General features: G+C 58.2%; 1 protein-coding gene across 1 annotated transcript in view; it reads right to left on the reverse strand.

Annotated features, from left to right (window-relative positions):
• Positions 1 to 144: 144 nt before the first annotated feature.
• The window catches only part of CFAP77 (cilia and flagella associated protein 77), a 106,696-nt gene continuing 91,427 nt past the window's right edge, over positions 145 to 15,413 (reverse strand). Inside the window, exon 6 of the mRNA XM_016133887.2 lies at positions 145 to 990. Within this exon, the coding sequence (XP_015989373.1) occupies positions 868 to 990 (123 nt within the window). The 3' untranslated portion in view covers positions 145 to 867. The remainder of the gene's footprint in view (positions 991 to 15,413) is intronic.

Raw genomic sequence — 15,413 nt, forward strand, 5'->3', positions numbered from 1 at the left:
CGTCGCGGGGGAGGTGATCTACCTCGGAGGGTCTCGGCGTGGTGACGGCATCACCTGTGGAGTGCAGTGCGAGGCTGGTTCTCCACCAGGTATGGTGTTGTTAGTTTTCAAATAAAGAAACGGAAGGAGGAGGATTGGTAGCATTTTAATTTAAAATAGAGCCGTATATAATTCCCGGGGAGAAGCCAGAGATCACGCAGAGGGGCGGAGGTGAGAACTGCCTGGACTTCCTCGGCCTGTGCTCTCTCTTTCCAGGGGTTGACCTTCCAAGGTCAGTCTCGGTGGACAAGCCCACCTCGGGCTGCCTGTCTGACAGGATGGCGCACATGGAGGAGGTGGGGGTGGCCCCCCAGTAACGAGCGTTGGGTCTTCCTGCTGTTCGAGGTCCCAGAGAGAGAATACTGCCTTGGTGAGACATCAAGCATCCCAAAAAGAGCAATTAAGACTTGCGTTTGGAATAGAAAATGAGGCTTTCAGAGCATGTTACTGTCACGCTTTCTGCAGGAAATACACAGGTCGTTCTTAACACTTAATGAGCGGAGACTTGGAGCCAACCCTTGGCCTGGAGTCTAAAATCCGCCTGGTAATTTGGGTGTATCTGATCAGGTCGGGGCTTGAGAAGGGAGGGTGGGGGGCCTGGCAGAGGAAGGGGTGTCCCTGGTTAGGGGGTCGCTGGGGCTAAGGTGAGCTAGTATCGGCTAATATGGAGAGGGGGACATTCAGCAAAAAAATAGTTAACCTAAGCTTGGATCCGAGGTCCTTGCAAAGCAGAATCCTCATAAAAATAAGGGAGTTCGTTCCGTGAGTTGGGGCCAGAAATGTGAGTCCTTCTGGAACTCTCCACTGTGTCACGAGGGCTCTGAGGCGCTAAGGGTGGGTGTAGTTGCCCGCCCGCAGGGTGCCCTGGCGCACGGCACACTCTTCCCGGTGGGCTCTGAACGCTCTCTGCCGATCGGCCTCTGTGGGGAAGGTGTCGAGATGGGGACCCACCTGTGGACAGAGGGAGGCGTGGTCAGCGGCATGGGTGCCCTGGGGGCTGGTCCCGGGGGTTCCCCGCCCCCTCCTCTCCCTCGTCCGCCTCCCACTTGATAAAAATGGCTTCGAGGGAGAAAGCAGCGAGGAGTGAGCGCGGCGGGCGGTGCCGAGCTGCGGGACAGGAGGCGGCCGGCGCGGGGCTCCCAGCTCCCAGCTCCAGCGCTTCCGCGGCCTCCCTTCCTTGCAGCTCGTCGCCAGGCAGACGTGGGCCTAGCGGACACCACCTGACGGTGACTGCAGGCGCCGGGCGGTGGGACCTGGTAGCCGGTGTCAAGCTTCACATGACGACTGCCCACCGTGAAAACCCCGAACGAGTGCCTTCTCCGAGGGGACCTCCTGGCTGTCGCACGCCACGGGAGGGCGATCTATGTCCCCTCCTGCCAGTAGGCAGCCCCCCAGGCGTCAGGCCAAGGCACAGCACCCCAAAACCAGGGTTCAGAACCATCGTCGCCTCTCCCTTCTGGGGGAGACATGTGGGGGAGACATGTCCAGGGAACGGGCGCCTTTCCAACGAAAATGTTGTACAATCGGCGTTTCAGAAGCCCTTCCTCCTTGGGAGAGCCTGACTGCGGGCTCCGTCCCCTCCAAGAACGAGGAAAGGCATTTCTCCCCTAGGACAACCTAGGGGAGGCACAGGTAGAGAGGGTGGAGGCTCACTTGTTTATTTACTGCCTCTTTCCTCCCTCCTTCCTTCCTCCCTCCTTCCTTCCTTTCTTCCTTCCTCCCTCCCTCCGTCCCTCCCTTCCTCCTTCCTTCCCTCCCTCCTTCCTTCCCTCCCTCCTTCCCTCCCTCTCTCCATTTAACACGTATTTATTGAGCACGACTCTGTGCCGGGCACTGGGGATGCAGCAGTAATCAGGCGGACCCCTCTCCCGTCACGAGGCTGTCAGTCTGGAGGGGCGGTGACGTGGAGGACAATCGCACAGCCACTTCTTCACGGTGGGCAGAGCGGCAGGGCGGGGCCGTGCACTGAGAACGGAGTTCACCCCTCTCCCCACATCGAGGGTCCTCTCTAGGGAAGAGACACTTCAGGGGAGGCTCGAAGGCTGAGCAGGGGCTTCCGGGGCTAAGGGGACAGCATGGCGCTGGCCCTGGGGCCCAGCGGAGCCCGAGTTCACAAGGCGGGTGGGGTCCCTATGGGTTTGCTCTGCCGTCTTCCGGGTGAAGCAAGACCCGTGTCTCGGAATGGCCACAGCCTCTTGTCAAGCATCCAGACTGGGGTTGGCCCCCCTGGGGGAGCCGAACGGGCCCACAGGGCTGCCGGCAGCTTTTGGTGACAAAGGGAAGAGAAAGGAAGAATGGGAAGAGGATACAACATGCAAAGGAAGGAGAGGCAGACAAGGGGGAACTCGTAGAAGAAGCCTCCACCCTGCCCACTCCCCCCGCGCCCCCATATGCTGGTCCCAGCAGGGAGCACAGAGGCCGGGGCCCCCGCCCCCCTGGGAAAGTCGTGACCCTTAGCCGGAGCCCGCGGCCCAACTGTGGCTTCCTGTGGCAGGAATCTGGGTAATGTCTCTCCCGAGGCCACGTGCAGAGCTGACGAGACATCCTGGCTCCTTGAGGCCTACACCTGCCGCTGTGCTCCGGGACACCTGAGCCTCCCTCCCCTGTCTCCAGTCCACGGTCTGGGCCACCGCCTAGGGTCAGCGAGACCCATACCTCAGGTCCCGACCTCAGTCCGGGGAGCCATGCTCATCATCAGGGGGGAGCGGGCACGTTGGGGTGCACAAGGGCGCAGCAGAACCTGACTTGACCGTTCACCCTTTTACAGATGAGGAGACTGAGGCCCAGGGAGGTCGGCCCCACAGGTTACCGGCAGCAGAGAAACTGTTTTAGCATCCGCCGCCCCCCACACAACCTCTAGACACTAAGTTCTGGAATTTTTCTAGAATATTCTGCCGCGCCTGCCACTTATGCTGATGGGACAGGGGGCTGCGGAAGCATGTTAGAAACCCGTGAAAACCAGCTGATGATAAGTAGATTTAGTTAGTTTTTAACTAAAACGACAGTTTTTGCCTCTGGGGAAGGTAGACCTTTTGAGACTGCCACGACTCTCTCCTCTGGAAGAATAAAACACAAGTCCCAAAGTCTGAAACACCGCAGGTCCCTCCGTGGACCGCCCCCCAACCCCGCCTTGGTAGCGTTTCCGGGGGGCAGCCCAGCCTGGCCTTTGTTTTCGGATTTGCTAGGTGACCCAGCGAAGGGCCTTCATCACAGCCTGAGCCCACCTGGACCCAGAGCTCAGGACTTGGTGCTCAGCTCACCTGATCAGTCAAACCATGATCCTGTTCCCTGTTCAATCTCCAGTTTCAGAAAAATTCTCGAGTGGCCTCATGGAAGTTATGGAGAAAAGAGGAAGATAGCCAGAAAGCAAAAGGTTTCCAAGGTGCACCTTCGTGCCCCCTCTGGCAAGGAGTGGCTTGCTTTTCACACTGTGACATGATTTGCCTGACACCTGAGGTCCCCGGAAGCCAGCTAGGGAGGTTTGGTAAGGCTGGCACGCCGGGTCTCTGGGGGTCCTGTGGACACCCCACCTGAGCGCTATGCCCAGCCGCCTGGGACTCCAGGTCTCCACAGTCCTCTGTGGCTTTCAGAGTGGCAATAGCTCTGTCCCTGGTGGCCACAGTGGCTCTTCGCCGGGGAGTGTAGCTCTGCGTCCACATCTCTGTCCTGTCCACCCACCCTGGCCCTTGTCCCGGGCTGAAGGGTGACCCCCGAAAGAGATGGCCACGTCTTAACCCCCGGAGCTGCGGATGTGACCTCGTTTGGGAAAAGGGTCTTTGAAGACGTAATTAAGGATCTCGAGATGACAACAGCCCGGGTCATTCAGTGGGCGTCCTGACAAGCACCCTTACCGAAGACTGAAGACCCAGCACAGAGGGGAAGGTCGTGTGAGGTGAAGCCATGAGTTGGAATGGTGTGGCCACAGCCCAGGAGCCCCAGGCACACCGGAGGCAAGGCGACAGTGGGTGCTGTTGACAGTGGGCGGTGTTGATGGCGGGTGGTGGCTGGTGGCAATTTGGTGCTGATGGGCTCTCTAAAAGCTGACTCGAGGCAAAGCTTACCCCCCTCCCCCACATGGGACAGGTCTTTAGAAGGAGAAGGGACATCGGCCCTATTCTGTACCACAGATCCCCGAATCCCCAAGCAGAGCACAGGGGTCCACAGGGAGGGGACTTCCGGCTCTCAGAATGCCAAGAAGCAAACTCTGTCCTGGAGGCCCATGACTGGAATCTCCCGCAGCGGCGTCATGGTGACAGGCTTGCCGTCTGCTGGACGCGGTGCCCCTTTATTTCACACGAGTCTCAGAGCCTCCAGACGTCGTCTCCGTTTTACAGACGGGGCAACGGAGGCCCAGGGAGGTCGGGTCACGCGCTCCGGTCGCACAGATTGCACCTGGAGCCCTGGGACCCGAGGCCCAGACCTTCATGGCTAAACCGCGCTGTTTCATAACACGTGCTTATGAAACGAGCCGCCTGGAAGTCCCTGCCGGGGGCATCGTGGCTTCCGTCCCGCACGCTCGCTCATTCTCCACTCCGAAAACAGCAGCTCAGCCGGAGATGAGGAGCCTAATTACGAGTCAGGCCTCAAGCTGTGTGTGGTCACGACCCTGTGGACCCCTCGAGTCAAAGGCTGAGAGCTGCGGAGCAAGGAATTCCTTCGGAGCTGCTTCTAAATTAAGCCATCTGCAGTCTGTCTCTGCCTGGAGCTAAGAAATTGTAAGGGCTTTGGCAGGAGACAGCTTCGCTGAGTGGAGCTGAGTCGCTCTAAGGTCAGTGCAGGTAAATAAGAGGCGCGCGCCAGGGCCGCGGGCAGGCCTGGGAGCAGGGCGGGGGCTCTACCCGGGTTGGCCAAGGCGCGTCCAAACAGCGCGGCCCAAATGAGGAGCGACCGGCGCCTCCGCCCCCGGGGCACTCCTGACTGGCGAGTGCGCAGGGCCGAGGCGCTTGCCCACATGGACCCTGCGAGCTGGCACGGGAGGCAGCTGCTAAACACACTCTGTGTGTCATCGTTCCATGGCAATTTAATAAGACCGTGGCCTGGGGACCTAACTCCACCTGCGGGGCAAGGGGTCTTTCTAGAGACAATGAGGTTGCTGGCCAGGGGAAGAGGAGGGGAAAAGTGTCCTCGATGGTGGGGACCGGCCAAAGCCCCGAGATGGGGACAATTGGGGCAAATTAGAGCAGATGTGAGCAAAGCAGTGTGGCCGGGGGTGGGGGTAAGCAGTGTCAGTCCTCATGAGAGACTGTAGCCATCCCTGCTCCAGGAATCATAATGTCCCTCCCCCCGCAACCCTGGGTACCGGGTACTGGACTAGGGTCGGGAGACACCGGCCCGCCCGCTGACCCCGCCCCCCCCATTCTGTGGGCGGAAAGCGACTCTCTCGGAGTCTCGGGGAGTCTTGGGCAGAGCCGAGACCAGCAGCCAGCTCAGCCTTTGTCCACCCCCTGCCCACTCGTGGTCCCCACTCTGGCCCTGGGGCCTGGATCCTTGGATCCCAGATGATTTGACGGCATCTGCACATTTTTGACCCACTTTCATTGGCTTGACACCCTCAATTGTGCCTTTGACATTTATGTAACATGGCATTAGCAACTATGTTGCCCTCTAAATTTTCTTTTATCTCAAGTTTCAAGTATGTTTATTTTTGTTCAGTTCTCTTTTCATCTAATTTCTATCAAATTTCTGTTTGGATCTCTTCTTTGATACTTAAGTTAGTTACAAATGTGCTTTTAAAATTTCCAGGCAATTTTGTTACAATTATGACTGATTTCTCATTTAATTTCTTTGGTGCCAAAGTAATCTGTGCAGATCAGATGCTTTCGTTAATATTGGATTTTTGTTGTTTTTTAGGCTTGTTTAGAAAAGTTTGATCTACTTTCCGCAGAAAATTCCTATGTGGAATGAACTGGCACCATTACAGAGAAGGTGGCCACGTGGTCTGAGTTAAGGGACAAGATGTGGCCATTGTCCTTTCATTCGTGAATTCACTCTTCCACTCCATGAATGTTTATTGAGTACCACTCTGTGCCAGGCGCTAGGGACGGGGAGAACTCAGAAAGCCTCTGCTGTCACGGCGCCGGGAAACTCGTGATAACAACATAATTACATAACTAATTATTCCACGATAGTCTCACTAAGTATTAAAAGAAGTACCAGATTCTGTAAGAGCTGCTGAGACAGAGACTCAGACTCATGTTTGGGGGCCGGAGGCGGAAATAATGTACGAGCAGAGACTCGAGGGATAAGGCAGAGGCAGGGTGGTGACCGTGGCCTTGGGGTCCCCCCAGCAATAGGACATCGGGCAGTTGGAGGAGGGGAGGGCGGCGGGCTGAGGCGCACAGAGAAGATGCCCAGCCTGACAGGGCTGCTCGGGGGAGAGAGCCCGACGGCGAGAACACAGCGTCCCACGCCCGCCCGTCGGGCTGGTTCAAATGCCCAAGAACTGCCCCCCCCCACCCACCGCGGCCAGGACCGGGCGGGCACGGGACACGCCCTCCCTCGCACGTCCTGCCGGGCGGCGCCGCTCGAGGTCTGTACGATGCGACACGTGGAGAAAGGCGTCATTTCCCGAGGGGGCCGAGGACGACGCTGGTTATCGGGGTCGCGCGGGGCCTGTGTGACGACACCCCGCATCCAAGCCCGCTGGACCAGGACGCTGGACGGAAGGGCGGGTGGGGGGACGGCGCCCGGGGGCGGGGCCGGCAGCGCCTCTGGGCGGGCGGGGCCTGAGACAGGGACGGCGGGGCGAGGCCTTCGGTTTGGGGTTAATCTGGAAGGGATTCTGGCCTTTCTGTTTTCTAACGATGAGAAACTGGGCGGGTGGGGAGCAGACGCCAAACTGCATTTTGGAGAAGTGACCCGGCGGGGGTGGGGTGTGCAGGAAGTCCGCCCGCCGCACACGGTTTAGGGAGTTACTCCGTTAGAGGTTCGCGTGTGAATCCATTCGAATCGCGAATTCTGCCGTCAAAGGAAGTTTCACAGACAGCGGCGAGTGACTCCGGCTCGTGCTGCCGTCCCCAGTGGCTCCTCCTTGTCGGGCCCCCTCCTTCGGCGGGCGTGAGTTCATCTCTGTGCCTGAGAAGCACCTGAGTCCGGGAGGGCGAGAGGCTGGCTGTCTCCGCTTGCCGGTGGCCGTGGCCGTGGCCTTGGGCCGGGAGGAACGGCGCTGGCTCGCGTGCCGCAGTGAGCGGCGTCTGCCTCCCCGCCACGTTCTTCCCTCGCGGCGGCCTCGGCTCCGGGCCCTGCATGTCACCGCGGCGGCCTCGGCTCCGGGCCCTGCCTGTCGCCAGCGCCTTGCCCCCAGTGTCGGGCCTTGCTGTGGTTTGGAGAGCCACACCCAGATGCGTGTGTGCATGTGCATGTGTGAGTGTGTGTACTGCATGTACACATGTACACACGTGTGCATGTGTGTATGTGCATAGGTATGTGAGTGTGTGCATGCATGCACGTGTACCTGTGTGAGTGTGTCTGTGTGTGTGCATGTACATGTGTGCACTAGTGTGCGTGCACAGCTGTGTGCTGTGCGTGTACATGTGTGCACAGGTGCGTGTGCACGTGCATGTGTGCGTTCATGTGTGTGTGTGCATATGTATGTGTGTATGAGTGTGTGCGTGTGCACACACACGTGCACGCGGCCGGGAAGCACCAGCCCCTCTCCTCGCACGCCCACGGGCCGCGCAGCCTCCCCCCTGTGCCTAGGACCGTGCGGGCCCCTGCCACAGCTCCCGACAGGGGCAGCCGGGCCCCGCCGACGCGCCGGTCTCCTGCCTTTAGCCACGTGCCTGCTCCCCGCTTGGACACCTCATCTTCCCGTGCCAGGTCTGGGGGCCGAGAAGACAAAAGGCAGGATTTGAGAAAAAAATAGCCGGATTTAAAAAATAAATAAATAACCTGCCAAAGAGCTAAAAAAAAAAAAAAAAAAAAGTGACAGCTGTAGAGATTTAGTTTAGTTTTTTTTTTTTTTTTTTTTTTTTTTTTTCCGTAAGTGACAACTGCTCAGGTGACTGGGAGAGAGATTTTGCTTTAAAAGATTGAGAGGCTGTCTCTTCTAATGAGAGTTACTCGGAGATTATGGATCAGTCCCAGGTCAGTAATTTCTGTCAAGTCCGGGGCAGCCGGAGGTCAGAGGCTCCGGCAGGACACGAATCCACATGAGACGTGACGTCATTGGCGAGCAGGCTGGGCTCTAAGCTCCGATGTGGCAGGTTCCTAGTCGGAGTAATTAATGAGGGCGACAGGCTCTCCTGAGACATCTGGTCCCCTACGTTGTGATGCTGCTGCCGGTTCTCATTTCCCTATGGCCCAAAAATAGGTGGACAAGGACGCGGGGCCTGACCTCCTGCTGACACATGCGGCGTTTTCAAAGACACGTCCAGGCTCGGCCTAGGGAAACACGCTTCCTGCCTCCCCGCAAGGTCTCACGCGAGACTCTGGGGAACCGTGCCGGGGGCCGCGGGGAGAGCGACAGTCCCCGGGGGTGACAGGGGACCATCCGTGCCCGACGAGGGAGGGGACCGGAGCTCAGGACGGTTAGGACACCGGCCCGAGGAGACCCAGCTGGACCTGCGGCCCAGGTCTGTGCTCCCCTGACTAGCAGGTCCCCTGACGCTTGCGGGGGCAGAAGGAAAGAGTCGGGCAGCCACACGAGCCTCCCGCCAGCGCTCTCAGGGAGCAGCGGAGGCCGGTCAGCAGCAGTCGAGATCAGAATCGAGCCATGACTCTGTTGACCAGACAATGGTAGGTAGCAGGGTGACGCCGAGGGGTGGCGTTTGTCTGAACTTCCCGAAACCCGGCCTCTGCGTCTTCCGCTCCCAAGTTTAATAGGCTTCAGGTAAGTGAGAGGCACAGTAGATCATTGAGGGGGGCAGCTGAGGATGCGCCAGGCACCCCCGTTGCCACCTGAGGCCATTCGTGATGCCCAGGTATCCGCCCTGTCCCAGGCTCCAAAGACAGAGTCTGGGCGACGAGCACTCATCCGACTCAAGTGAACTATTATTTTTTCAAGTGGCCCGAACCTTTTTTAAAAGCGGCTTTCAATGAGATATAGTTCATAAAATGCACCCATTTAAAGGATACGAATCGATGATTTTTAGTATATTCATAGGGTTGTGCGACCACCACCCGAATCGATGTTTAGATTTGTCACCCGAAAAAGGACCCCCGCGTCCCCATCTCCCTCCCCCAAGGCCCCGGCCACTTACCTACTTCCTATCTCTAAGGATTTGCCCACGTCGGGCACTTCGTGCACGTGGAATCGCACAGCGCGTGGCCTCTTGAGCCCGGCTTCTTCCACGCGACACAGTGTGCTCGGGGTTCGTCCACACTGTGGTACGTATCAGCAATTCATTCCTCGTTATCGGTGAATAACATTCTGTTGTGCTTTCTTTACCCACCCGCCAGGCGATGGACATTCGGGGTGTTGCCACTGGGGGCCTTTTCCGAACGGTGCCACGAGGAGCTGATTCCTGTACGGGTTTCCGGGTTCTCGTGTGGATGTTTGCTTTCCATTTCTCGTGGGCGTGGCATTGCCAGGGCACTTGGGGACTCGGCGCTGAGCCTTTTGGGGACCCGCGACAGTGTTTCCCAAAGGGGCCGCCCTGTTTCTTCATCCCCGCCAGCAACTCACGAGGGTTCCGGTCCCTCCACGTCCTTGCAGACACTTGTTGTCATCGGTCTTTTTGATACGGCCGTCCCCGTGGGCGCGAAGTGGGATCTCGCTGCGGTTTGGAGCCTCGTTTCCCTGATCGCTTGTGATGTGGAACATCTTTTATGAGCTTATTGGCGGTCTGTGTACCTTTTCTGGAGAAATGTCTGCTCATCCTCTCCGCCCATTATAAAATGGGGTTATTTATCTTTTCATTACTGGGTTGTAAGCGTAATATTTACAGCCATAAAACACAGTCCCTTATCAGCCATATGATCTGCAATTTTTTTTTTTTTCTGTTTTGTGGGTTATCTTTTTACTTTCTGGAGAATATTATTCGCGCCAAAGTTTTTAACTCTGATGACGTTCAATTTATCTAGCTCCCTTTAGTGGGCTGTTTTATTTCTTTTTATATAAAACTCATCTTACTGTGGCATAAAAAGGGCCAGGACTTTTAGGGTGCTTAGCGATTTATGTAAGCAGTTGCTCTAAGGCAGGGGTGGCGAGTGGGCTTTATTTCACGTCAGCTCTGACAGACCCGTGGTGGCTGGTCCCGTGTTCTGTTCAGAAGATTCTCAGGCCGAACCCAGGCTCATGAAGAAGGGTGCAGAGATCGATGAGCAAGGTCTGCCGTGGGCTCGGGAGGGAGAGGGGGCTGTGCTCTTGCTCTGAGATCCAGAGTCTCGCGGGTATCAAGAACGGAGACAGACAAAGCCCCCGCGAGAAGACACCCACGTGCCCATCTGCCCTCCACTCTCCCGCCCTCCTCAGGCCGCGTCGGCTGGGATGGCCAGTTTGTGGGGGAGACCGAGGGGAAGCGATGAGGCCAGCGGGAGGCCGGCCAAGGAGCCGGCGTGGACTCCCTGGAGTCTTGTTATTCACAGAGCAGCCCCAATTTGGCAGGGGTGCAGGGACGGGCGAAGGACCCCCAAAGGCTCCCGCGGTCGCCTCGGGGGAGCGTAGTATGTGCCACCGCGTTTTAAGTGGTTCTGCTTTTTAAAACCCTTAAATCCTCACGTAGGAAGCGGAGCAGAAGCTTCCCGGCGATGGCTTTAAACGGGACCTGTGAGAGAAGAGGGGACCCTCCTGATGAGAGTGGCCCCAAAAGTGCCCCCAGCATCAGGTCCGGCTCAGGCCGTCCCTCGGCGCGGCGAGTCCGGCGGGCGGGCGGGCTTTTCTCACGCATCTCCGCCAGCGCACCATCCAGGGGGCCTGGAAGCCATCGAAACGTCACCCATCATCTCGGCTTCTCTTTGAAACACCTCAGCCCGAGACGGATGTCACACTGGAGGCTGTCGCGCAGCGAGGGGAGAGAAAGACCCCTTTCCGGTTTTGTCTGCCGGTCGCCGGCTCGGAGCCCCCCGCCCAACACACGCACGCACACACACACACGCGCGCACGCACACGCACACGCACCCCGGGATGCAAATGATAACTGCCGAGCCATCACTTGTGAAGCTTGACAGAAAATAATGAGAAACACTAAATCTTTTATAAGGTCAACACTCGCCTTCGCCGAGCAGCTGTCAAACAAGAAAAGAATTTAGCGCCCAAGCCGCGAAACTTCCATCGGCTCATTAAGCCCAACAGGGCCCGGGCCTGGCGGGGCGGAGGAGGCCCGGGCCCTCCGTTTTGTGTCAGTAATTTGCGGCGGAGGAGGCGAGAAGACACAGCCAGCGCCGAAGGGGCCCGGGGGGGCGGCTGGGGAATCGTTAGCGCGCCAGGCGCGGCCTCGGCTCCTAATTGGAAGCGTTGGGCATTATCAGCGGAGGATTTGCCTCAGTTGCCTGACAGCTCCTGGGCCCAAAATGATCGCCCACTTGTCAGTGTAAAAGACCATTAAAAACAAACCATTTTGATTTAATTGGAGCCAGTGCACTGTGGGGCCAGGTGAGGAGGCTCGTCAGCCCCCTCTGCCCCCCCCCCCCCCGCTCGCCCAAGCTGCCGCCTTTCCCCCTCTCCGGGGGAGGCCGGGGGTGGGCGACTGTCTGCGTTTCCCAGATTTTTTTTTTTTTTTTTTTTTTTTTGCTTTTCCAGAACTGTCTGAAAAGGACTGAGTGGGAGACGGGACGGGACTTCACAGCGGCGGCGAGGGCTGTTTTCAACGGGGTTGTCAACAAATGCCTTGACGAGCGGAGCTGCCGGGGAGGGAGGGCCCCCCGTGTTCTCAGCAGAGCCCGGATGACGGGTCCGCCTGGTGCTATTTGGGGAGGTGGCCGTGAGGCGTCCGGCTGCAAAGGGCGCTGGGCCGGCCCACCCCACGTCGGGGTAGAGGGACAGAGATGGTCACGGTAGACGAGCCGCCAGCGATGACGCCGTCGTCTCAGGGAGGAGCGACTGCTTGCGATGAACAGGAACCGAAGCTCCCGGCGGGTGCTCTCGCCGGGGCGGGGGCCTCCCGGCACGTGGAGCATCTTCTCCGCGTGCAGCTTTTGAATCGGAGCGTAAACTCCCCGATGCCGGGGGCTCTACGTTTTGCATGTTGATTCTCGGTATCGTGATTGCTGTGGGTACTTGATAAATATTAATCGGCGCTTGCCAGCTCGCAGAGAGGTCTATATATTTGTATATTAATCTCACTCCTGTCCCACAAGCGGTGATCTCATTTGCTGCCTCCTGCTCCTTCGACAAGACAACACACGGCCGGAGGGGTGTCTTTGGGAGAGCGAGGGGAGACGCCGGCCGAGACCCCTTCGGAAACCTCCATTGTTCATGTTGATAAAGAGTCGGCCTGGGAGGAGACACCAGAGCCCTGGCGAGCATCAGATTCCAGAGCTCCAAATTTTGCTGCTGGATTTACACAATAGGGGCTCCTTAATTACTTTCTCTGGAACTTTACCTGACAGCGCCTTCTCAGGTAGCACGAGGTGGTTATCCGGGCGCGCGGCTCCTCGGCTGACAGTCTCTTTGATTTTGTGCTTGGTTGCAAATTAAGCCCTTTGCCGCGGCATCGGTACGGTGCCCGCCGGTGCCTCATCGCTCATTCATACGGGCTGTCGAACGGCTCCCGTGCTCCTGCTGGGGGAGTCGGGGACACAGTCTGCTGCTGGGTGTCCACGCGCGACGGGGTGGGACACCCCCGGCCAGGTGCGGCGCTGTCTCTCCCCCTCTCCTCTTATTGCAATAACGAGCAGGAAGAATTTTTTCAGGTGTTTTTGAAGGAGAAACGGAACCTTCCTGTGGTTTCTGACAAGGCTGACCCTGTCAAGTCACAAATAGGAATGCTAGAGATAAGTGTCCTCAGCTAGACAGCAGGGCTTTCGATGCCATGTTCTGGGCACGGCTCTGGGAAAATGTCAACAGACGGGAGGCCGTCAAAGGTCTTGGGGTGACTCGCCCGTTAGGGGTGCCCTGCAGGTACTCCATAAATCTTGGCTGGATGACTGAGTAGACAAACAAGTGGAAGGATGGATGGATGCATGAATGGACAGATGGATAGCAAATGGACAGACGGACAGATGGATGGACAATGATGGATGGACAGATGGATGGATGGATGGATGGGTGGGTAGATGGTTGGATAGATGGACAGATGGATGGACAGATAGACAGATGGACAAATGGATAGACAATAGATAAATGGACAGATGGATGGATGGATGGACAGATAGACAGACAAATGGATGGATGGGTCAGGAGCCTGGGGTATAACGAGAGTCCTTAGAAATGCACCTGAGATTCAAGCATCCTAAACAAAGGCCCTCTCCATCTACTTTGCTCAGCTTAACCCCTGAGTAGAGGAGGTTTTCATTGTCTTTGATGTCTGTCACTTTTTGCCTTCCAAGTGATCTAAATGGGGCCTAACGAATCACATACAACGTGAGCCAGGGCATCGAGGTCACACGGAGCAGAGCCTTCCTGCGGGGCCACTGCCCAGCCTGTGGCTCAGTGCCCGGCGCGCAGAGTAAGCCTTCGCGGCGTGGCGGCCGCGGCTGTGAGCACCGGGCATGTCTGGCGGCTCCGTCTTCCCGGCGTTTTCGCTGCCCCCGAGCAGGGGACGTGCGCCGACTCCTGTATCGAATGACGCGGGTGGCACCGAGGGACATCGTCAACCTCAGTCCTGTTCGGAAGTCTGTAGAAAGGCAGTTCAAGGTGACGAGTCGTCTACGCCTGGGAGTAAAGACAGAGGGCAGAGGTCACGGCGTGTGGGCAGCCTGCTCTCACCAAGACACGGGTCCCGCCTTTTGGTATCCAGAACTCTGCTCCGAGGAACAGTCCAGAACCTTGGCCTCCATGAGGAGACGGGTCAGGCTTCGGATGTTTGCAGGGCCGTCGCTCATGGGGTGTGGAAGGGGCAGGTGGCTCCGTGGGACTCCGGGGGAGAGACACAATCAGGAAGGTGAGAGGAGGCGGATTCCGACTAAGCTTGAGGCAGAAGTCACTGTGGACGGAAATGCGTTCCCCCCAAATTCACGTGGGAGCTGGGGCCTCTAGAAGTAATTGGCTTGAGGCGGGGCCCTGTGATGGGGTTAGTGTCCGCATAAGAAGAAACACCAGAGAGCTCTCTCTCTCTCTCTCTCTCCCCGCCACCCCCTCTCCCCTCCCCCCACACACTCTTGGACACAACAAGAAGGTGGCCGTCTGCAAGCTGGGAAGAGGGGCCTCCCCAGAGCCTGATCATGCCAGCGCCCTGACCTTGGACTTCCAGCCTCCGGGACTATGGGGTTTCGTATCAGCAGTCTGAGCGCATTAAGGCAGAAGTTCAAGTCCTGGGGGCTCCTAAGCAGATGACAGCCCGTCTTCAACGGATCTGCTTCCTTCCAAAGGCCCCAAGGTGCTTCATATCAAACAAGAAAGTGTCCCCGCCTGCCACAGGAAGTGTATGCTTTAGCTCCAACTGTGCGCGAGGGCTTGACATTGACCCAGGGAGCTGGGGGAGCTGCTCGCTGATGATGCAGGTGTGGCAGGTACCCCAGACAGGTCCTAAGCATCTGCATTTTAAAGCCCTCCTCAGGGGACCCCAGTCTGAGAGCAGACACCAAGGGCCCGGTCAACCCAGAGACGCTGTTGCGCTATGACCTTCCCCCGGCCGGGCCCTGCACAGCGGCACTCGATCCTGCCTTACTGTCCTCAGACGCAGACACAGAGGCCGGCTGGGGCTTGGAGCTGGCCGTGTGGCCGCGCGGCCCATGATCTCCTCCGTCTCTGCCCCCCGCCTCCGGACACAGGAAGCCGGAAGCCCTATCCACGGCCTCTTTCCTCTTTAGCCTTGGGGCCAAACGGCAATTTAGAAGATGCTCCGGGGTTTTATCGAGGTCTAAAGGTTTTCGGGGTGGTGGGAAGTTTTGTTTATTGCAAGGACTTAAATCATCCAGAGCAGGGCTGGCCACGGCCCTCCGGACACCTATAAAACCCCGAGTTCCTGCCCGCCCTCCGCTTCCTGCCCAGGTCCTGCATTTAGCCCCTGACCTCGGTTGCAGGTCCTCAGTGTTTATCGGCCGTTCCAGGGCCCAAGGCCTGGAGGCAGCTGGCCAGAGGGTCCCCGCTCTGCCGCGGGTTAACTGTGAGCCTGGGGCACGTGACGCGAAGCCTCCACGCTTCCGCATCCCCGAGACACGCGACTGTTCTCTCCACAGCGGGCAATTCGGAAACGAGGTGGTTCATCCAAGCGCCCAGCCTGGCACCGCAGACGGACGCAGCTCCGGATGCGAGGGGTCAAGGTCGTGACCGTGGCCGCCGGCGTCTCAGAGGAGCCGCTCGGACGCCCTTCCCTCTGCGCTTCCAGCCGGCG

This window comes from Rousettus aegyptiacus, unplaced genomic scaffold (assembly GCF_014176215.1).
Source record: "Rousettus aegyptiacus isolate mRouAeg1 unplaced genomic scaffold, mRouAeg1.p scaffold_m13_p_3, whole genome shotgun sequence".
Lineage (NCBI taxonomy): Eukaryota > Metazoa > Chordata > Mammalia > Chiroptera > Pteropodidae > Rousettus > Rousettus aegyptiacus.